The sequence below is a fragment of the Plectrocnemia conspersa genome, unplaced genomic scaffold, assembly GCF_051122295.1.
Source record: "Plectrocnemia conspersa isolate PC_06_02 unplaced genomic scaffold, ASM5112229v1 ptg000011l, whole genome shotgun sequence".
In the NCBI taxonomy this organism is placed as follows: domain Eukaryota; kingdom Metazoa; phylum Arthropoda; class Insecta; order Trichoptera; family Polycentropodidae; genus Plectrocnemia; species Plectrocnemia conspersa.
Window position 1 is genome coordinate 24,860,970 of NW_028277175.1, and position 23,613 is coordinate 24,884,582.

Genomic DNA, 23,613 nt, shown 5'->3' on the forward strand with positions numbered 1-23,613 from the left:
TAATTATGTAAAAAGGTTTTAACTATTTTTTATTCTATAAATTAAAATTATGAACAATATCTCTGTCTATGGCATAATAAAAACTGTTTTAAAACCATATGTGAAATTATGTAAAATAAAATAAAAAAAAATGCTTACATTTACAATTTATAAAAAGTTAGGTTAGTTTTTTTATTTTTTTATTTTGATTGTACAATGTAGGTATATATTTATTTATAGATATAGAAAAAAATGTATCACCTCTTCAATTCCGTGCGTGTTTATTCGACATGTTTATAAATGTTTTGGTTAAAAATAAACGCAATTCTTAACGAGTGAGATGATCGATAAAATACAGGTATTTTTTTATTTACCCAAAAATGTTGTTTATTTAGAAATATATACCTTTTAAGATTTATGCAACTTCATGTTTCTAAAAAGGTTGTAATTTATCTAATCTGATTCTAATATTTCGAATCACCAAATTTGATGATAATTAACATCACCAAAGTAAACTTTTTCATGTAGTATATATATTATACTATAGAATAAAGACTTTACTTTATTTTATAGGCATAATACACGTGAACTTACAAGTATGATTACAAACATCAATCATTCGAGTGATTGCACCTTTCAAACAACAATAGTGTTGCTTTATAATTATTATTTATTTATTTACATGTATGCAATAATCATGATATATATCACAAACAGCCTTATATATTATATATAAGTAAGTTTAATATACTTGTCTGTATGTCAACGACAAATTAGAGTATGAATTTCTGTAAACATACATTAATCTGACAGTTGGTTCTTCAAATAATATCAGATATTTAGACTAAAAGTAAAATATATTTCATATTGCGCATATACTACAATGTTTCCTGGTATATACATATATGGTATAGAAGGCGATTCTTCGGAAAAAGTAGGTCCAAAGAAAATTTCATTTAAATCAATTCAATTGTATAAAATTGCTATAGACAAGTATACATATGTGCATTCTATTTTATGTAGATGTAAGAAGAGGTAATTAATGGATTATATTTTACTTGTCGTAAAAGCAATACAAAAAAGTAGTTTATTTTAGAGGTACAAATTTCAGGTATTATAATCAGATGGCACGTGTATCTGTCTATATGTCATAACAAGTTGTGTTCGAAATTTTGCATAAAAAATGATTGATTACAAAACTTTGTAGTGAGATTTATAAATATTTAGCTTAGATCTGAAAAGCTTTCGGTATAAATCTATCCAGTAAATCTCAATTTTTTAACTATAAAATGTAATTTTATTTTGTATGCTTAAGAGAAGGGTAGAAAGCCATACTTTGACACTATGCCACTAATAAGCCTATTAAATTGATTAAGAAAAAAATGATAGACATCGTCAATGAGTACACAAAACTGTTGTTAATAAAAAAGTAACCAAAGTATAAAGCTATTGTCAAAAAAGACGTGATATTTCTATGACGTTGGAATCAAAAAACACTTTCATTAATCTATAGTGATTTAATGTGTTAGATTTAATATCATAATAATACATATACATACACATATCCAAAATCGATTTATTTATGCACATTCCTTACAAATTTAATTGATAAATCTTTAATCAAAGATTGATTTACAAATTTATTCAAGAAGAGATAAAATCCGCGAGGAAAGTTTTGTTATGACGCGCCTCGTGTACTATACTATCGATTAAGCGATATATGACTAATGGATAACTATCTATTTTCTAATCGAAGCTTCTACAAAAAATTGCAATAATTACCATTTCGCTTTAATAAATCGCATATACGTACACCTTGGTGCAAGTCAACGAACGGCGCCATCAGAGCCATTCTCAGTCGTTCCCAACCATTCGATCTGCGCGGACGTATGTTTAGTGTGTCATACTCGAGTGTCATGTGCGACTTTCATTACAATTCGTGTGTTGTTTCAATAGTGACAATCTTTATAACTTAGTTCTGCAAAATTTGATTTTTGAAAAAAAACTTCTAACCCAAAAAATGGATTTTTGAGTCAAAAATTTTTGTTTGCTGAAGATTATTTCTAGTTACAGTGAGTTATGTTTTATATACATCAATGAACTTTTCAGTTTATTTATGGTGAAATTTGGTGTTAAAATTTAGATTAAAAAAAACACAAGGGGCGTTCCATCAGATAGTAATGTTTAAAGTGTTTACAATTATTTTTGATAAGAAATTATACAATACGTATAAAATACTCATGGAATTTATCAGTATTTGCATAATAAGTCATAATTTTTATGTGAACTACTCATAATCGATACTCGATAATCGTGAATCATTTGTATGAAATTCAAGTGTTAGTACTTCATGATTTTTATTTATGTCGATAAGATGTGGGTGTGGGAGTATAATGTTACTTGTGTTTAAACGTTAAAAATATAAACGAAGATCTTTTGCATAGGATAATTATTTTATTCTTAGGTAAAGTCTTCTAAGCGCCGTTATACTATTGTTTCCTCAAGTTAAGGTGATTTTAATCTATTGTGAGTTGACCTTTTTTGTTTTACATAAATAATGAAAGATTAAGCTGAATTAAATAGTTCAGATTAATATGATAACTATCGTACTGCGTGAATCTATAATTTTGATAAAATTGTTGCATTTAATATGTTAGTTATGTGTGAAATATGTTATTTATTCCATTTTTTAGATAATTGTATATCATCCGTTAAAAAATCTATGGAGATCTTATATTATACATTAAACGAAAGTTTTTTTTAATACCCATACAAAATATAAGTGATTCATGATACATATCTTAATTTTAAAAGTATATTTCTAATCTTATATATATGAGTTATTGCCACATTAAAAAAATTTAATGTTTAAAAATTTGAAGTGAAACATAATTAATAAAATTAGAATGTGTGTTAAAAAATAAATATTTAATTTGTATATGTATTGTATCTATACATACCTAATAAATTCAAAAAACATTATTTATAGGTGTCCATTTAAATAAAATAAAAAAAATTAAATAAAAAAAAAATGGTATGTACAGTCACTAAAAACATAAAATGAATGGGTACTGTACGACAATAAAGTGGCAAAACTTAACGTGAAGCCCGGGCTAATTTTTGTGTATGGTGAGATTACAACAGTATTGTGCATTACGAAATTCTTAACCCTAGCCAAACAATAACAGAAAGCTTTTAATGTGATCAGTTGGATCGTTGTGGACGGGGAAGAAAACAAGGCAATTGTCAACAGAATAGTTCTGCAACTCTACAATGTGCATTCCCATTTGGCAAAATTGATTAAGATAACACAAAGGAGTTTGGCTGGAAGGCTTTAACTCATCCATCATATTCTTTAGACCTTGCTCCTTTTGACTATCATTTATTTCGATCGATGCAATACGATCATGCAAAAAAATCAAAATGCCGACGATGTGTGAAGAGGTGGGAGAAGGTTATATCTTTAGAGAGAAATTATATTTTGAATCATTAAAATAAAAATAAAACTTTTAAAGTAATTTTTGCTTGATTACAATTTTTAAATAAAATAATTTTAATAAGAATTTTTTTTTTCTATTTCATAATTTTTAAATGTTATAAGTGTAAAACATAGTTCATAATTAATAATTAAATATATAAAAACTTCTTGCACCACTGATTAAAATATTTCCGACGATCAATTTTTACTATACAACAATTTATTTTAATAACCATTAATATAAAAAAAACATTATAATATTGTTATATTTAGTCCTTTTTTTTATATATTACTTACTTAGATATTTAAAATTTTAGTTTATTAACCCCTTTTTATTTCAATTATTTACTGACTAATGATTTTCCTTGTAACTGTTTTTCCCTAAAATGAAATAAATTTTTATCTAAATGTTCATTTAATGGTTTTAAATAAAAGTTTTACTTAAATGTATTTTAATGTATTATCTTATCTTTAATAATAATTATCGAAAAAAATTTTTCTTAGAATTTTATTTAGCAAAGAAATTCTTGTTAACAATGGGTTTTATATTAAATTAAATAATAATTATTTTTTAAAAGCTATTTATTATTTCTGATCTTTTTATTTTTAATATTTTTTAATTGGTACACATTAAATCATTATTTTTTTCAGTATTTATTGTTAAATGTTATTATATTTTCAATTTAAAGTATGTTAGTAAGAGTAATAATATTATCCAACCTCAAAAGCGAAAGCCATCTCTAAATGATTGTAAAACGATTGTACAGGAAATTGAACTATTTGCGGCTAGATAAATTCAGAAGAGAAATTTGATAACCCATAATTAACGATTAACAAATTATTCGACTATTTGTGTAATTTTTTTATTCAAGTAGTAGATAAGATAACAATCTTCTCATTACACTAATACATAAGCTAATATGTTCATTAACTTTTTTTTATCTATGAGACTATTTGATAATTTTAAGAACTAGCGTTGCTGTAGATAAATCAGTTTCACAGTTTAAAACTTATTTATTGGCCTAATTAAATACAAAGTTAAAATTAAACTCTTTACTGATATAAAAACACAAGAAAACGTATTGTAAAATAAAGACACAATAAACAAGAGGCATTAGTCACACGTTAAGAGTGGAGATAATAAAACATTTGGTCGTCGTTACTTTAGATAGGCCAATTAACCTTTGGGTACCTGAGACAATCGAATTATTGTACTCGCGCTACCTGACATAGTTAACTAGTTAACTGCTGTTTTTTACTGTTTATTTTTTACTATAATTTACTGTCGATTTTTTTTGTAAATCAGGAAAGACAGTGATTTGGGAGCGTCTAAGACTATAGCTGTGATATTGAGCGTCGTTTTGACCTTCCGATTGAATGGCCAGAGGCTGTTAACATTTTTGTATTTTACGACGTATCTTTAATTATTTTATTATTTATACATATCTTAGTCATTGAACTATTTAAAGAATTAGGCAATGATATTGTGGTGCAATATAAAGATACACGAATATTGGTAAATTTAAAGGTTTTGTATAATATATTTTATTCTATAACATTAAATAAACCAAAATAAAATTATTGCGAATTTGACGTCAAAAAGTAATTGTAATTATATTTTTGATAGCAATGTTCAGGTTATAAATGTAAATATAAATATAATTATAAACAATGTTTATAAGCTAAACTTTGCAGTTAAAAATATTATAATAAAACATAAAATATAATTTACAATAATAAATATATATTCACATGCATCGATGTAAGTACATGTTTTTATACCATGCAAATCAATTGCATACTTATTTTTTCTTACGTAAAAATTATAATTTTTTGTTATGATTTTCCTTGTTCAGTGGTTATTAATTTATTTTCATTTTAGACCATTGATAAATAAAAAAAATAGTACATAATCACTTCCTTCTGTACAAATGATTTTATTTTTGTAAAATGTTTCTCGTTACAATTTTATTAAACTGCAGTCGGTATAATAATTTATAAATATTTTTTATTAAGCAATTATTTTTGTTGGATTGACATACAATTAATAGTAAAAATTGTTTTAGAATAACTGATTATTTATATTCAATGAGATCTAATTCTAAAAAATAATTAAAAACAGGTTTGTTATCACTGTTTCATGTGAACTTTCATTGAACAGCGGGGTTTTCCATTTTATCGAATGAGGGTGAAAAGGGAGTGGTGCAGATTACTTTTACGTCCTGTTCTGCCATTTAATGACATTTTAACTTTTGGCTATTTTTGGCTACTCAATTTCAATACTCAAATGTTATGTGTAACGCTATATATTAAATATTTGCAATTGATAAATTAATTAAGGTCAATCAGAATAACAGTTGCTTTTAATATCTCGAGCGAAGATGTGTTACCTAGCTTTGCTTAAGATCAACTCTTAATATTAATCTAGGAGATAAAAAAAGTTTGTAGAAGTAAATATAAAATAAATGGTTGAAGTATTATTTTTTCTTCTTCACTTAACAAATTCAATAAATATTTTGAAAATAAACGTCAACTTCAACTAATAACTCCTTATTTATCTTGAGTTTCATGGAACTTAGTCCACTGCTTCGATTGCTGGTTGAAAGTCAAATCAGTGGTTGTAAATCGTATTTAATTAATATTTTAAAATCATATATCATGTGCGTTTTTGGTTGTGCCCCCACATTTAGGTACTGGGAATTGTTATGTACTTTAAAAGAATATCACCGTATATATTTTATGGATTTTTTACCTTTTATAAATTTAGCAAAATATTTACTAAAAATTCTATTTTATAGAAAGTCAAATGTGCTGTCTCTGGCGCACATCTTTTCACACAAATAGTTTTTTTTTGTGGTACCGCGATCTCTTAAGTTGTGTAATGTGTGGTCTTAATTCATAACGGGTTAAAATGTATCTTTTCGTTGTTCGAGTAGGCGTTATGGTAACCATTAATTGTGAATAATGGCGCAGGTGCTTAAAAAATCTAATGTATTACTCAATATATTATAAAAAATGTAAGTAATTAAATATCGCATCATTTTATATATAAATATTTGTAGCAAAAAATCAAATTTGCTTATTTTTTTACTACAAACAGGTATAGACAGTGGCGTTGCTAGGGTATGTGCCGCCCGGGGCAATCCTTAAAATTGTCGCCCCCCCATACATTTTTTTGCAGGGTCATAAAATCAGCATTTCTTAAAATAATAAATTGATTATTGTTAAGTTCTTGCTATTCGTAGATTTACATAAATTTTAGTTTATTCAGGGTTAAGAACCACACTAGACGATTCCATCGCAAATATGCCGCCCCCAAGCAAGTGCCGCCCGGGGCGGCCCACCACTGGGTATAGAAAAACTTTAGAACAGGGAAGAATATTCAATGTATCTTTATATAATATAAGAGCAAGAAACTACGGCAAACGAAAAAATCATCAAAACATAAAGTTAAATCAATTCAGGTTGAAAAAAAACGCTTAAAAATACCATAAACAGTTGTTTAAGTCAGTGACTAGTACCCGAAAGACCTGGGTTCAAATCCCATATTGACACTTAAGTTTTTAAATGTTTATTGTATATTGAAGACCGGAATTGGTGCATTATTATTCCTAAATTTTCTTTATAATAAAGATATTATTGAACATAAGCTGATATATAATAAATATAAGTGGTAATAATAGTTTATATTTATTAAGTAGATGTCACTAATTTAAATAATTTGATTTCAGTCTGGTGTCTCACTATTTACTTAGTAGTTATTGATTGTGTTTACTCTGGACTAACGTCTGTCGTGTTGTAACAGAAGATTTATAATAAATAAATAAATTAAATCACTAATGAGCTAATGAGCCATACATGTATAAAGCTTCTGACTATTATTTGCTTACTGAAAAAGTTATGAAATAAGCTCATGAAATAGTTACAAGGTTTAAAAGTTTTACTTAGATTCTGAAAACCTGTAGAAAAATAAATTTGCACTGAACTGATTTATATTAATGTTATTTAAAAAAAAAATAGTATCTATTTGGTTTTCGGCAGTAGCATGCAGCAGAAATTTTGTTTTATATAAATATTTCAAAAATAACTTTCCATATGATTATTACTTGATCTTCAAGTCATACTTAAATAGCTATGGGGGAGGGGGGCGAAAGGGGCGGGCCGCCCCGGGCGGCACTTGCTTGGGGGCGGGATATTCGCGATGGGATCGTATGGTTCTTAACCCTGAATTCACTAAAACATATATAAATCCACGAATAAAAAGAGCTTAATAATAACCAATTTATTATTTTAAGAAATGCTGATTTTATGACCCTGCAAAAAATGTATGGAGGGGGGGGGGGGGGGCAATTTTAAGGATCGCATTGTGGCAACTAACTTCTGGAGAAACGATCATATTAATTCCCACAATACAGCGGCATGGGATCAATCCTAATTTATTATATACACGGCTGATATTCTCCATAGAGATTACATCACAATGGCTACATTTGCAGATGATTCAATTTTACTTGAATCACGCGAGGATGCTAAAATGTATGAAGAATTAGAGCTAATGAGAGCCTTAAATATATATTAATACATCTGAAAAGGAGTCTTTGACGGACACAACAAAAACATCTGGGAATAAAACTTATCGATCGAAGATCTCAACATGTATTGAGAAACAAACCGTTACTGTTCCAATTAATTTTAAAGGCAATGTGGCAAAAATTAAAATAATCCAAATATTTTAATCAAAAATAAATATACATTTTTAAAATAAATAAATTTATTATACAGTGTAATTAAATAATTTCAAGAAGTTGATATGTATGTTTCTAATTAGTTAATAATTGCCAGCTAACACATTAATTATTAAATATATTTATTTATAATTATACCAGAAAATTAATTGCCATTGTTTTCTCACTTAATTACGTTTGGACCATTGTTAGCCATTACAATTTGTCCTTTTTATGTTTATTTTGGAGCATCATTGCTCAAGGCCAAAGATCTTCGACAATGGTATTATATATACTTTAATTACGCACGTAATTATGGACTGTCGACGTTTTAATTATTGTACGTCGCACTTGTAACATTGCAATTCGATCCATTATATGCGAATAATTGTTCACGGTTGGAGCAATATAACACATTCACGTCTTTCACATAGTTGCATGTGAAAGAACCAACTCACGGTGTTGTATAAGATCGACAACATTCGACAATATTAATTAACTTATTTTTTTCGATAATAATTTTCTAAAGAAGCAAACAATTAAGTTGTAAATTAATAACCGGAAAATAACCGCAACTTTCTAGTCCAATTTTAACACCTTGACATTAAACCATCGTTTACATTTTTAACTATTTATACTGACCTTGTACTTTTAACAAATGCTACTTATAATGATTGTTTACTTATTTTTTTAAAATACATAAATGTACAAACACGTTCAGTTCAATGCAGTCGTGAGTCAATATTAATTTGTCACTTTATAGCGACGTTGACAGTGATTGTTATACCTTTTACAGGTATATATTTGTACTGTACTGTCAAAGCAGAACACTTCTTAGTCAATATTATATGTATGTACATCTATTGAAAAATCGCGATGATATAATTAACATAAATCATTCGTGCGAATAAATAAACAGCATTTGAATGGATAGTGTCTGTGAGTGATTCACTCGAGTGGTTGAGTTGAATTGTTCAAATTTTGCACGATAACGGACGAACATTTTATTATAAATAGTAAGCACATATGCACGTGGGGGCGTACATTGCATGCTTGCTGTCCCTACACTGTGTACTAATAGTGACTTCATTTTTTTATTTAATAAAATCATTAATAAAGAAAGTAAACGAGTTACATAATTACATATTCAAAATCATATTATATTAGTCATATAAATATCTTTGTTAAGCGCAATCTCTTGTGGTGGGGGGGGGGTTACAACCAATATAGAGGACATCTTAACGATTATTCAAATAAACAAAAAGTAATACCGAAAGGTAGCACACAACATAACGGAAGAGAGATCTCGTGACCACAAATGAAAAATATTGCACGAACCATATAATAACACATCCGTCCCGAGATATTAACCACTCACAACACCGCCGAAAAAACTACTCTGCGTGAATTAGATACTCTAATCGGCGTATATCACTATTGTTCTTCGAACTTTCTGGTTACAAATTGCCGGAGTAGCCAGATGGATCGATTTCTCTTACGGCGTAAACATATTTTAGGGGTGTTTTCAAGAAGCGATGCAATCGGCTCGTAAAAATCGTCATCTGCTATTTACCAGAGTTGTTTCAAATGAGCATTATAAAAGCATATATTTTTGTCGTAGTGATATATTATTTTAATTATAGTTTATTTTTATTAAGTAGCCGATTCATCAGGAATTTTTAATATTGCGTTAATATGATACATTTTAGTATGAACTGCGGCGGTAGACTAGTTATTACATCATTTCATCATTACAAGAAAAAAACATATTTTGTTGAAAAAATATTAAAAATTTTAATGTCGCCATTTTATTTTGAATTATACTGTAGAGCATAAATTCAGTTTTAAAAACCGCAATTTTTCACGAAATTAAAACAACTAACAATACAGTTAAAATCAGCGTGTTCGTGGAAAAAAGTGTAAAGTGTAATTAAAAAAATTAATTGTATTTCTTCTCACGTCTTGCATCTGGACATTAATATTTTCATTGAGATTTTTTCCCTCTATCTTACGCCATTGCCTCGACAATTTCTTTGTCGCGCTACTTTATAAAGAACAAACAAGGTCTGGTTGCGGATGTCCATATAAAGAGTCCAACTCATCAATCGAAAGGTTGTAATTCTTAATGAATTGGAGATTTAAACATTTTTTATTATTATTTCAGAAGCAACAATGAATCCATCATCATCACCTTTTGTGCTCTTCTTCGTGACTTTGCTGTCTTTTGTGCAGCAAATGAATGGTATGGTCTGCCCCATTGGATTTCGCGAGCTCATCAACAGTGATGGCCAACAGTCGTGCTGGAAAGTTAAAGGAAAGGAAACGTTTACAGACAAGTATAACCAATGTAGCGGGAATCAAGACTCTATGGAAAACAAAGATTTGATGAAGCACTTGTTGCATATTACTTTCTACAAAGAATCATACTTCTGGAGTGATCTTCTACGCCAGTACGATAAAGGCCCTTTTGTCAATTGGCTCATAGGTGACAACGATATGGGTAAACCTTTAGAAGAAGACGCCGTTTGGGATAACTCTAGCAACAGCAATACAGGAATGTGTGCTGTGGTGAACCTCTATAGTAGAAAGTATAAAGTGGTTGATTGTGATGAGAAACATTTTAGATTGTGCATCGTGAGAGCTTATTCCAATGCTTATCCAGTGTCTTGGGAATGTCCTACAGAATACATTTCGTTCCCATCGCCTGTGCCTTCTTGTATATTCGTGCCTAATAGTTATTCAACAGCTAGAAATGTTGGATTAAGAGCAAATAGACAACAAGCTGATATTATCTGCAGGAGGAGTTCTGGATATCTGTTGCATAGGGGATACATATATTCCAACCATCCTGAGTTCGCTAACGATAGACTTCGGAACAAAGAACTTCCGCTGGGAATCAAGCGCATAGGCAGCGATTTCTTGTGGGAAGAGTTTAACGAAAGTGTAAGTACAGTTTTAATTCATGAGAGTCTAACAACCTTAAGAACACCTATCTTACACAGCTTGATTGTGATATTCAGATAGATGCAAAACTATGTTTTGTCTTTGGTTAGATCCATTCAGATACTTTTCTCTTAATACATTTTGTGTCTTTTAATCTGATTTGGATTGATGTGATGTTACAATACCAGATCATCCATTTGTAAACAGTGAAAGTGAAATTACAAATCAATTGTTTGATACATTTTAACTGTCTGTGTTAGTTAAACTATTTTTCTCGTAGTGAAAATATGTATCAGTTTCAACAATCATTGTAGCATATGCGTCAAATTAGATTATCTTTGTGGTAAAAAGTGCAAAATGTTGCATATATGTATATCATACTAATAATTGCAAACAGTTCCTTGTATTTTTACTTTTATTTATTGTAAATAAATCGTTTGTCGTCTATTGACGACAATGAATAACATTATTATACTATATATATATACTTTTTAAATTCATTATGTTAACTAAATCTAAAATAATAACGTATATTATGAACCAAAACACCAGAAAGTAAGTATTATGGCGTCTATATGATATTAACATAAGTACTTACAGGATTAACTACAAATATTTAATAAAATATGACCTGTTTCTATATACATACTGTCTAGGGTAGCATAAACAATATGATTTACTATATCTATAAAATAAAGATATAGTAAAGCATGTATTTGTCTATATCTATAAAATATAGATTGAATCAATCTGTTTCTATATACAGTATCTACGACAAAAACTCAAAATCGCTTGTAGTGGTCATTGTTGAACGACAGGGAATATTAATATTAGGTAGCATTTTCAGAATGCTTGTTCATATATATTTGGCTATATATATAAATAAATATTAATGTAAAGAAATAATTTACATATTGTTTGTTCTCTAGATATCACTATCAGAACGAATTTTTCATCCCAAAGAAGACTTCAACGTTAATAAAACGTTTGTTTCACTCCTTGAGGATAAATGGGTTCTGAAAGAGTCGCAGTACATATACAACCGAGTGATGTGTGAATATTTTGTCGAAATTCCTAAAATAAACATATATTTATTCAAATTGTAAGTATTATATAACAAACATTAATATTGATAATTTAGATAACTAAAATCATATTTATACTTTCAGTTATACTACGTTGCTGTTTAAAACAAACGTTATAAAAAGCATGTTAGACAACATTTGGTGTTTTACTGACTCGGTTACGTATTATCCGACTAGGGTCAACTTTAAGCAAGCTAACGGAACGAATGATAACGTTATAGAGACAGTAGGTGATGGATTTTATTGGTGTCTTATTAACAATACTATTGAGTACGCTCCGCAGATCACTGATAAGATTTTGTTCTACGACAATGAAGAATTGGTTTCTAAAACTTATGCAATGATGATTTTGTTCAATAAGCTACCGAGCTTGCGCGTTGGAAACATTTCAAATATGATTGAGGCTGAACTAAACAATTATCTATTTAACGCTATGAGAGAAGAACGGTTGATCAGAAGCGAAACTCAAGATGAAGTGTATCTGATCACGAGCATCAAAATAAAGAGAATGTTTCAAGATGGGCATGTTTTATTGCATATACAAATGGAAGAGAGTGGCATAAGTGTCATCAAAAAGACGCTGATGGAAAATGTTCAATTGAAGTTGAATTCGTTTTTGATCACATACATAAGGAAGATTCTTGAATGCGACGTCAAAGATTTGCCGGAATTTCTATATGGTATCGTTTTTAATTCCTTATTCCTTTTTTTACTAAACATGTTTTGATAAATTTGTTGTTTTATGTTGAAGGTTACTTCAATTTGTTTAATAAGTATACCATTGGAGAAACAATCAATACTCAAGATTGTGTTTATTATATATGCAGTGGAGATTTTAACGTCGGTGGATACTGGGTGCAAATAAATGAAAGCAGTTTCTGTATTAACACCAAAACAAGCACTGATTTGACTACAATATTCAATACAGAAGATACTACAAATAATTTGGTAAGATTTAAAAAATAATATTTTGTGAATAAATGTGCCAGGCTGAAGAAAATAGTAAAATAGATAAATTGATGCAAGAGAAACGTGACATTTCAATAATATAATAAAAAAATAGATATAGTTAATATGATGCTTGAAGTTAGTCACAAATGAATAACTTATGGTTTTAATAATGGGTTTAAACTTGGCTAAATAAAAAACAATATTTATTATATTCTTGGTTCATAGATGTCAATATTTTATATGTAAATAAATAAAATAATTTAATTTTAGGGCAATAGTATTTTATGTAATACTGGTCAAGCTTTAAAAACTGCCAAGATAATATTCGGAAAACTACGAAAATTAGCGTTACGGTTGACAGAAAAAACAAGATTAGACAAGTCGGGTATGCAATATAGACTAAGTTTAAGAACAATAAAGCAAAGTGACATCTATTGATTGTATATTTTATTACACATATTAATTTATAATTAATTAAATCGAAACAATTCCTAGATTTTCAGTCTGGTGGTTAATAATTATTTATGTCTGATTGATTTACCCAGTTGGTACTGATTTACCCCGTTGTAACATATTAGATTTACGTCTGCAAGGTAACAACAAAAAATAAAAAAATCAATTCGAAGCAATATCAAATAATTTAATCTGTGAGCTCTGAAGTACAAGAAATGCTATCGAATTTAGTCACAGAAGTCACATTTGAAGTGAAGAAAGTGAATGAAAGGCACGCTGAAGTTTCAGTTAACCGATCTAAAGTAATAATCAAAGAGTCAAGCTATGGTAAAACTGAATCAGCTGCAGTTCGACAGCAATTTGAACTGATTCTTGACACTCAAGAAAAAAAACTTTAGATGAAAAAGTCTTGTGCCAAAGAAGAAAATATAACGAGAAGCTTAGGGTGGGACGGCAAGGTAATAATATTAAACGATCCGCAAATCCTGAACAAAGGCAATTTGAAAGGTAAACTGGCCGAAGATCTAGAAATGAAACCTATAACCAAATATTCGACTTTACACATACAACAGTATTTTCTATTGTAGATGTTGCGATTGATAGAAGTAAAAGATTTGTACTAGATGAGGCTGACGAGCAAAAAAAATATTGGCAAAACAGTCCCAATATAATGTCAGTCTCATCACATCTTAATAAGACACATCAGAACTTAATTTAATACATCGACTAACATAACACAAATGAGTGACGTATCATGTGAAGGAAGCGTTCAAATCAAGATTCTGCCATTAATGAAACTAAAAAAGTTAATAGTATGACCCTTGCTGTGAACAGTGCTTTTAATAGTGTTTTAATAAAAGACAATGTTACTTTCGCCAACGAACTTGCTACGAAGTCTAGTGTTTCACAGGCAAAGATATGTGTGGACGTTTTTTTTAAGCTCTCAAGTTTTTTGAGCGCCTCGTTATAGCATGACTCAATTTACGATGATATTTATGAGATTTCATTACGTCATGGAAATCTTATAAATATCATTCAATGTTTAACAGCTATTAGTGATTATTATATAATTATAATTCTGATTAGATTTTCATAATCTCATAAAATACAATTGAGCTAGTTCGTACATAGTGACTTATATTGAATGTTAACTGAAATAATAGTTCATAATTATTAAAATAGATGTCACTAATTTACTGACTTGACTTCAGTCTGGTGCCTCACTATTTACTAAGTAGTTGTTGATTGTGTTTACACATTGGGCTACCGTCCGACATGATGCAACGGAATTTATTACTTGTAATAAAAATAAATCTGAATCGTTTCATAATGCATTATTATTTATTTTTTATATAATGCTTTTCTTATAATTTCAGAGTACGACTGAAGCAATATCGACTACTATACTTGTAAGTTTGAAATTATGTCTATTTAACAAATAATATTAAAGTAAATATTAATAGATTACATATTATTTCAGAGTCCTTCAGAGCAAGTTTCTGAAGTAGCCGGTAATCTGCAGCAAATTGCTAATGGAACCGTCAACGCTGAAAAGCTAGCTTCGGTCGCCAGTCAGATTAACAATGTACTGGATTTTGGCGAAGATGTTGAAATACCAAAAAGTGTTCTTCAGGACTTGGACACTATTGTAAACAAAGTTAAGCTACCAAAGAACGAACGGCAAATAACAATAGTCCAACCGAACATCGGTATAGTTGTAGCAGATAGGAATAGCCCAACACCGATCATCGGCATTAAAGTTAACATTGTGGAAGATCAGGGCTTCACAGATGGATCCTTGCTAGCTTTGACTGCAGGTAAATAAACGATCATAGTCTATTACAATGGCTGATAATTCTCTATTACATATCTTGTGCAGGGTAAATAATTTAAATTGGGAATGTTTTGCTTGATTTTTGATAACTTTAACTTTACTTTCTGTTCCATTGGTATAATATAATATAAGTGCTGCGCAGTTTTAATACATCTGTAAGTCTATTTATTATTCCATGGTAAATAATATTTGATATATGTAACATATACCTGTGAAGTAAGTAAAACAAATATCTTATATGTTTGTTCTATCGTTTCTTCTTCTGATTCATCTCCACAGCTTATTTTACTTATCATTGATATATTATTTAATATCTTGATTTTTTAGTGAGAACAATGGCTTAAAATTACCACTTGCCTGAATATTTAAACTAGTTTGGTGTAGGCCTTGATTGTAACTTGGTTATAACAGATTGAATTTGTAATAATTATAATACATATACATGAATTATTTCAGATCAAATGAATCGCTCAATGAGCAACACAAAGGATACAGAAATGGTGGTTAACGTGCCGTCTTCAATCGGCACCAACAAAAACGCCCGACTTTCATTCGTTATATTTAGGAACGATAATGCTTTCAACTTGAATACTTCGAAGAGCATCCAAAGAGTAAATAGCAGAGTTTTAAGCGTGTCCATCACAAATATATCTAAATTTGCTAACGAACAGTTTGTAGATATACACTTTAGGCCGTACGAAGGCAAAACGAGGAAGAAAGAATCAAAGATGTGTGCCTATTGGGATTTTAGCTCCGGAACCAACGGAAATTGGTCGACGGAAGGGTGTGAGTTGATCACTGGGAAAGATTTAGATGTATGTAGATGTTCTCATTTGACACACTTTGCCGAGATTATTCGAGTGAGTAATGAAGACATTGGGAATTTAGATAATTTTGTATTGATGATCATATCGGATGTCGGTTGTATATTATCATTGATTGGATTGTTCATAATAGGATTGACTGGGGTTTTATTTAAGAGTTGGAGGAGTGATTTTAATAATAAAATATGGATGCATCTATCAGCTTCCGTTGCGTTTTTAATGATAACGTTCTTTGTAGTATCGCTGTTGAATTTGAAAGACAATGATGTATCCTGTGTAGCTTTAGGAGTTATTTTACACTATTCATTATTATCATCTTTTTGTTGGATGTTCATCTCGGCTCTATTATCATATAAAAGATTAGTTACAGTATTTTCTAAAAATGCGTCTCATCGCTTATTAAAAGCCTGTATATTCGGATGGCTTATACCTCTATGTCCCATAATTATACTCTTTTCTGTAGAAGCCGATGCATATTCCAAAGCTTCAGGCTTATCTCAAATAAGCAGAAATTTTTGTTACCCCTCCGGTATGGGATTTTGGTTAACAGTATTTATGCCTGTGATGATTATCGTTGCGTGCAATTTTATATTATTCACAATAATTATTTATTCAGTATTTGTAAATTCTAATATTCAACGTCACGGAGATACTAAACAGTTATGTAGAAGTATAACTGTCAGCTTTCTTCTTTTCTTCTTATTCGGATTGACGTGGAGTTTTGGATTGTTCTTGGATAATATTGTCATGACGTATCTGTTCTGCGGTACAGCTACTTTACAAGGCTTTATCTTGTTTTTGTTCTTTATCATTGGTAATAAGAAGACTAGGGAACTGTGGATGGTATGTTTGAGGTTGAAGGAGAAAAAAAAGTTTCCGGTCACCATGTCGACTTCCAGATCTACTACTAGAGGGAGTAGTAAGAATGAAAAAGTTTTGGCTCTTAGGAACGTCGGCTATAATAATTCTTCCAAACCTAGGGCTTTATGTGGAAATGCTGATAATATAGATTCAAGGTTTTCGTAAGCTTTTAGTGTTCGTGATACAGTGATGTTTTGAAAGTCCACTATTGGAAAGTATAGAAGAAGTATAAATAACTCTTTTCAGTCTATTGAAATAGCAACGGAAGAGCATTGAATGTTTAATGATATAATACATACAATGATCAAATACACTTCTGTATGTGCAAGATGAAGAGTTTAATATCGAATATGTTTTGTATGTACATAATGATATGTTTATGTAAATAGTCTTTTTTTAATAATTTATAACTCAAATAGTCAAATAATAAAAACTGAAGTCATGACAGTCACGATCCTCGTCATTGAGGGATCGATTTGAAATAATTAAATTATATACTTTTAAGGATATACTATTATAGATTGTATTATTTTATATTTGTATTGTATATAATTGGACAAATACAATTTTCTCTGTTTGTATATTTTGCTATCTATATAAAAATAATATTTTTAGTATGTAAGTGTATTTTATTAAAATAAATATTTTGATTAAAATAGTCCAAATATACCAAAAGCTTGCTTCTAAATATGTATTTTAAAAGTAATGTATTTTATTTAATTAATGTATTTAAAAAAATAGTTACTACCAAATCGTTAAGTATTATTTATTTAGTATAGTATATATCTAGATATGTATTTTTATAGTGTTAAATGTGCTAAGAATGTCACGTTTGTATAGTGGCCATATTAAATTTAATGACGATTATTATGTATTGTAATATATTAGATGCGCACACTAGAATATTATTTATAATGAGATTCTATATATACATATGTATATTTTATAACTCATGTTAAATAATACATTTATTTAATAAAAATTGAAATCTAGTCAAATATATATAATGCATTCAAAATAAAATGTACTATTATTTCCAACACCCTGTTCAGTCATTTTTAGTATATATAAGATTTGACCATCGTGACACATAAGGGTAACCTGCTAGTTCATAATAGCTGGGTTTGAAATTCTTTTAGCCATAAACTGCCGAAGCACAATTGTACAAGCTCGTAATATCACCATCGACGTAGAAGTAGCAAATCTTTTTAGTCTTCTGACAGATTTAAAAATATTAGACTTGGGAAGAAATATTCAACGAAAATTAGTAGCAGTAAATTTAAGTGTTCGATCTAAATTTTCATGAAGCAAGAAGCCAATAAATAACGAGGAATCAACAACAACATCAGCTGAAGTATATAATTTGAAGTATTTTAGGTTTTTATAGATCGTACTATCGCTAATTTGTTAATTAGATTTGATGCAGCAAAATAAATTAATAATACATTCAGTGAACGGTGGATGAGGCACCGCTGCCGTTGTCTTCCCGTTGAGGTGGACCAAAAGAATGTGCTGCCCTCCGCCGCCGTCACGTCATTGTTACCAGATTATCTCAAATTGTATTTGATTTCTGTTTTCTGTATATATTTGTCGTAAACACACACTTTTTTATATGTGAAGTCTATATTCAAATTTAAATTAATTTCTGATTCATATTTGCAAATTATTTGACATTTTTAATATCTGATAGCTGTGTTTAATTTTTAATTATATCTGTTTATTATTAATATTGTTGATATTTGTACATAATTTTACTAGTTTTTTAATGCACACATTCTTATAAACAAGTTCCTGATAATTATAAATGAGGCTTACTGAATTTTATTCTAAGATTTAATATTTTCAATTCATATTCCAATGTACTAAGTATAAATTTTTTTTATTATAAATATTACTAAACGATATTTAATTTATATTTTTTTATGTATTAATTCTAAACAGCAAAAGCTTAATTATTATGTAAATAAAAAAATATGTTATCGTTTACATAGAATGTATAAAAAATCAAATAAAAGTAAATATGAATGTGAACTATCTAAAATATATACATCTGAATCAACATTTTCCCCAGGCTTTTCCTTAACGTAGTATTGACTCTTGCCATATGTATACCTGTTGTCAATATATTTGACAATCTAACGTCTTTAACAGACCGACAAATACTAAGAAAGATAACACATTATTTGTTATCTATTACCGACTTTCCATGTTTTATCATCATATCTTTGGGTGTAACTTGAACAGTTTAGTATCGGATGTAGTACGAGCAAGTATTCTATTTTAAACCATAATGTATACAATACACGCAATTATAGTATTTTGTTTAACATTTCCTGTAATTGAAACGTTAAATAATAAATCCATCTGTATTCCTAATGGAAAATACTCAGTGGATAGTGATAATTATATATATAAGTGTGAATGTACGAATTGTGAATTGGTGAAGTTCTTTAACAAGAATTATAAATTATTGGAAGTGATACGAGCTTATGATAAAGGACCGTTTATATATTGGCCGAAGAGAAGCAAATATACCCAGATAATTAGCTATCCGATATTAAGTAAAGAAGTGTGGTTCTTAAATAGTCACAAAAGCGGTGATTGTTTAGTGTTTAGTGGGGCATTGGAGCAATATGAGGTCACTAAGTGCACAGACAATACATATAGTGTGTTCGGTCTTGGAATGAAAGATATTTTTAATCTGATTAACGGAAAGCAGATCTTTGAAATGAATCAATACGTAATACCCAAGTGTGAGACTACAGATTCAGATTATGAGAAAGATTATAATTTAATTTGTGAAGATAACATTCATAAAATACATATCAATGTAACGATGTGAGTATTAAATTAAATTATTTAGAAATAAAGAAATAATTTACCTTAATTGGCGGTAGTTAAATGATTAAAATAGAAACAAGACTATATTGTATTAAAAATTAAGTAGTACGAAAATATATTTATGGATTAATAAAATCTGTTTCAGAGATAATAAACTACTAATAATTCCTTTATCAAAACCGGAAATGGAGAATATGATATGTTTTACTGATTCAGTTACGTTTTATCCTATAAAGGCAAACGTTATAAGTAGATCTAATAGCACATTCATAGACACACAAAAAGATGGTTATTATTGGTGTCAGTGCTACAATTATAAAGGATATATATTTGCTACAAGTGATAAAGTATTATGGGTGCAAGATATTACTTCTACATATACTGCAGTTCTATTTAGCTATCCAAATCTTTTTAATATAGCACTGACAAATATTCATCGGTCTGTATATTATTATTAAAATCAATTACATATTAAAAAATAATTTAAATACTATTTAATAGTAATTTATAGTATTGCAGAGGATCTTAAAATAAATAAATATCAGCACAGTCTAAAAAGAATTTATGATACTGGTGAAGTTTTATATCATATTCATATACGATCTGACGAAATTAAAATTGCTGAAAATGTGATATATGCGAGGGATATAAATAAATGCAATATAAGTGAAATAAAGACAGGTAATATTAATTATTATTATTTCATTGTAATTTATTTTTATTTTTGATGACTGATTTTTTAAGCTAACCACAATAAAAGAATACAATAAGCTAACTATTTTTTGCAATATTTATACCGTGTTTAACTTAATTAAGAATAAATAAACTGGGAGTATAGCCATTCGATAAAAACATTTTTTGAGGTTAGATTAAATTATAATAAATTTTGTTTCAGAATACACACATGTAAATCAGCATGAAGATTATTATCAGGTCTGTAATTATAGGAAATGCCAGGAATATAAATGCGAGAGGAATTTTAATTCTGGATCCCATTGGATAGAGGTGCAGTTAAATAAAAAATGTTTTTCATAATATTTTTTATAATTAAATTTGTATATATTTCAGATTCCTGATATTAGTAAAAAATCAGATAAAATTCAGATGGAATATTTTAAGGTAAACATTATTAAATTTATAAAATGATTTAATATTAAATAAATAATTTATCAATTTACAGGAAGATGACTTTAGGACCAATACAATTGATATACTTTCAAAAACTGAAGTCAACGTTGTTGATGATGTTAAAAAAGCATTGGATGGAATACTATTTAAAAGATCTTCTAAGAATTCTGTACAATTAGCGGTTAACGAAGTGGAAAAGCTTTTTGGTATCAAAAACAATAAAACAAACTTGAAAGAAGTACTTGGAAGTTTTGAAGAGATTTTGCAAACTGCGACTATCCCTACTTATTCTCAAGAATTACATTATAAAACTGAGAATATGGCAGTATCAGTGATTGAAACAAATGAATTTAGACATGTAGATGCTGTTGAAGTAAAATCGTCACAGAAAATAATCTCATTTTTAAGCGATGGTAGATATTTACATATATATTTCAAAATAATTTATCTGATACTTACATTATTTTATTTATATTTCAGGCAAACTTACAAATAGCGCTCAAGATGCTGACATGATTGTAGATCTATCTTCAATTATGTCCAAAGACACTTCTCAAAAATTATCAATAGTGGTGTTCGACAAGGACACGCTCTTCTACGAGCTCAATGATTTGAATGTCAATGGACCAATCGTTGGTATTTCACTAGGAAATGGAATAAGTAAAACTAACTATTATATAGACATTCACATTAAACCTACCGTACGTTATTTGGATTTGGAGAAGTCATGCGTATTTTGGGACTTCAATGTTGGAAAACTAGGAAGCTGGTCTAAAAATGGTTGTGAATTGTTAGAGAAGCAATCTTTGATAGGATATGATACGTGTAGGTGCTATCATTTGACATATTTCTCTCAATTAATCGAGAGTGAAGATAGAAGGCTTTCGAAAGGACACGAACAGGCATTAAAGATCATCACTTATGTAGGATGCTCGCTTTCACTTTTTGGATTATTTGGAATTGGATTGACTGGAGCTAGATTCAAAAATTGGAGGAGCGAATTTGGTAACAAAATCTGGATGAGTCTATCGGCTTCTATAACTTTGATGATATTAACGTTTCTTTTGAACGTGTCTCTGAAAAAGGATTCACAGACTTGCGTTCTACTTGGAATATTTTTACATTATTCAGTTTTGGCTTCATTTTTTTGGATGTCTATATCAGCTATACTTTGTTATCAACGCTTAGTTAAAGTTTTTAATACAAAACATTCTCATAGATTATTAAAGGCTAGTCTATATGGTTGGTTACTGCCAACGATAATTGTTGGACTTTTATTGATATTCGATAGACAGAACTATTTGAGGAGAGTAAAGCGAGATAGCTCTTTGCATAGCTTTTGCTATCCAAATGGACTTGGATTTTGGCTCACGGTCTTCACTCCTATAATTGTAGTAGTTCTATCAAATGCAGTACTTTTCTCATTAATAGTATATTCATTATGTAAAGGAACCGATATAAACAAACATGGTGACCCAAAAGAGTTTAAGCGCAGGGCCACTGTAAGTTTCTTACTGTTTTTCCTTTTCGGTCTAACTTGGATGTTTGGATTTTTGTCGACATATATTGTTTTTAACTATCTGTTTTGTATCACGACAGCGTTCCAAGGTTTTATTATGTTTTCGTTTTTTATAGTGTTGAATAAGAATAGTAGGAATTTATGGTTAGATAGAATGCGCAGCAGTTCTGACAATAGTAATCAAAATAGCAGATCTTCTATTAGAAATAGAGGTAATGTTATTCACACAGAAGGAATAAGACTGTATCAATTTAATAATCAAAGGAGATCGGGACAGACATAAATATGTATAGTTATAATCATTAGATTATAATGTTAAAAATAATGGCAATAAAATTGCAAATGAAAAAAATTACCATATATATTTTTTTGTAAAATATTTTTTGTTATTAAAATGATCTCTCACTTATTTAACATTTTGTGAAAGGTAGACTATGAATTTTCACCATGCCAGAATAAAACTGAAAATATATCTGAAATTAGTGCATATATAATCGGATGATTTATATGCACTAATTCTGTATAGTCTTAATGCAGGAGATCAGTGAATGATGTAACTATTGTTCATATAATGTAATATTTTTATAAAAGGTTTTTAGTATAATACGAATAAAAATAATAATAATAATAAGTGTTTTTAATTTATAATTTATAAATTAAAGTAGTGTTTCGCAACCTTTTTATTTTCACGGCACAGAAAAATTTTACAGAAAATAAAAATATATATAAAAAGCACATACAAATTATGTAAGCATACGAGAGGGACCCAAAAATAACGAGACTTTTTTATTTTGCAATATTTTTACAACAAAATTTGATCGTTTTTAAAGTATTCTTCATTGATAAATATGCACATGCCTAACGTTTTTCCCATTGTTAAAAACAGTTCAGGAACTCACCTAATGAGATGTCCTTTAAGCTCTCCCGCGATTTTTGTTTTACCCGGTCCACATTCCTTTCATGTCCCTTTTGAGTCTAGGGAACAAAAAAGTC

At 29.0% G+C, this 23,613-nt stretch overlaps 2 protein-coding genes across 4 annotated transcripts; both read left to right on the forward strand.

Annotated features, from left to right (window-relative positions):
* The first annotated feature begins 1,834 nt into the window (after positions 1 to 1,834).
* On the forward strand, positions 1,835 to 18,155 carry LOC148230067 (uncharacterized). 3 transcript variants are annotated; one of them, XM_088197714.1, is made up of 8 exons: positions 1,835 to 2,051; positions 10,346 to 11,124; positions 12,054 to 12,226; positions 12,294 to 12,889; positions 12,961 to 13,157; positions 14,990 to 15,022; positions 15,094 to 15,430; positions 15,904 to 18,155. In XM_088197714.1, exons 2-8 carry the CDS (start codon positions 10,354 to 10,356, stop codon positions 17,295 to 17,297), a joined length of 3,501 nt encoding a protein of 1,166 aa, XP_088053840.1. In that variant the 5' UTR covers positions 1,835 to 2,051; positions 10,346 to 10,353; the 3' UTR covers positions 17,298 to 18,155. The 3 variants fall into 3 exon arrangements, with proteins under 3 accessions (XP_088053840.1, XP_088053842.1, XP_088053841.1); XM_088197715.1 differs by lacking the exon at positions 1,835 to 2,051 and adding an exon at positions 9,142 to 9,197; XM_088197716.1 differs by lacking the exons at positions 14,990 to 15,022; positions 15,094 to 15,430; positions 15,904 to 18,155 and adding an exon at positions 13,431 to 13,675.
* Positions 18,156 to 19,401: 1,246 nt separating this feature from the next.
* LOC148230068 (uncharacterized) lies at positions 19,402 to 23,224 on the forward strand. Its single transcript, XM_088197717.1, has 7 exons — positions 19,402 to 19,970; positions 20,119 to 20,412; positions 20,485 to 20,654; positions 20,869 to 20,978; positions 21,042 to 21,092; positions 21,154 to 21,514; positions 21,582 to 23,224. The coding sequence occupies exons 1-7, from the start codon at positions 19,423 to 19,425 to the stop codon at positions 22,901 to 22,903; spliced, it is 2,856 nt and encodes a 951-aa protein (XP_088053843.1). The 5' UTR covers positions 19,402 to 19,422; the 3' UTR covers positions 22,904 to 23,224.
* The last annotated feature ends 389 nt before the right edge of the window (positions 23,225 to 23,613 follow it).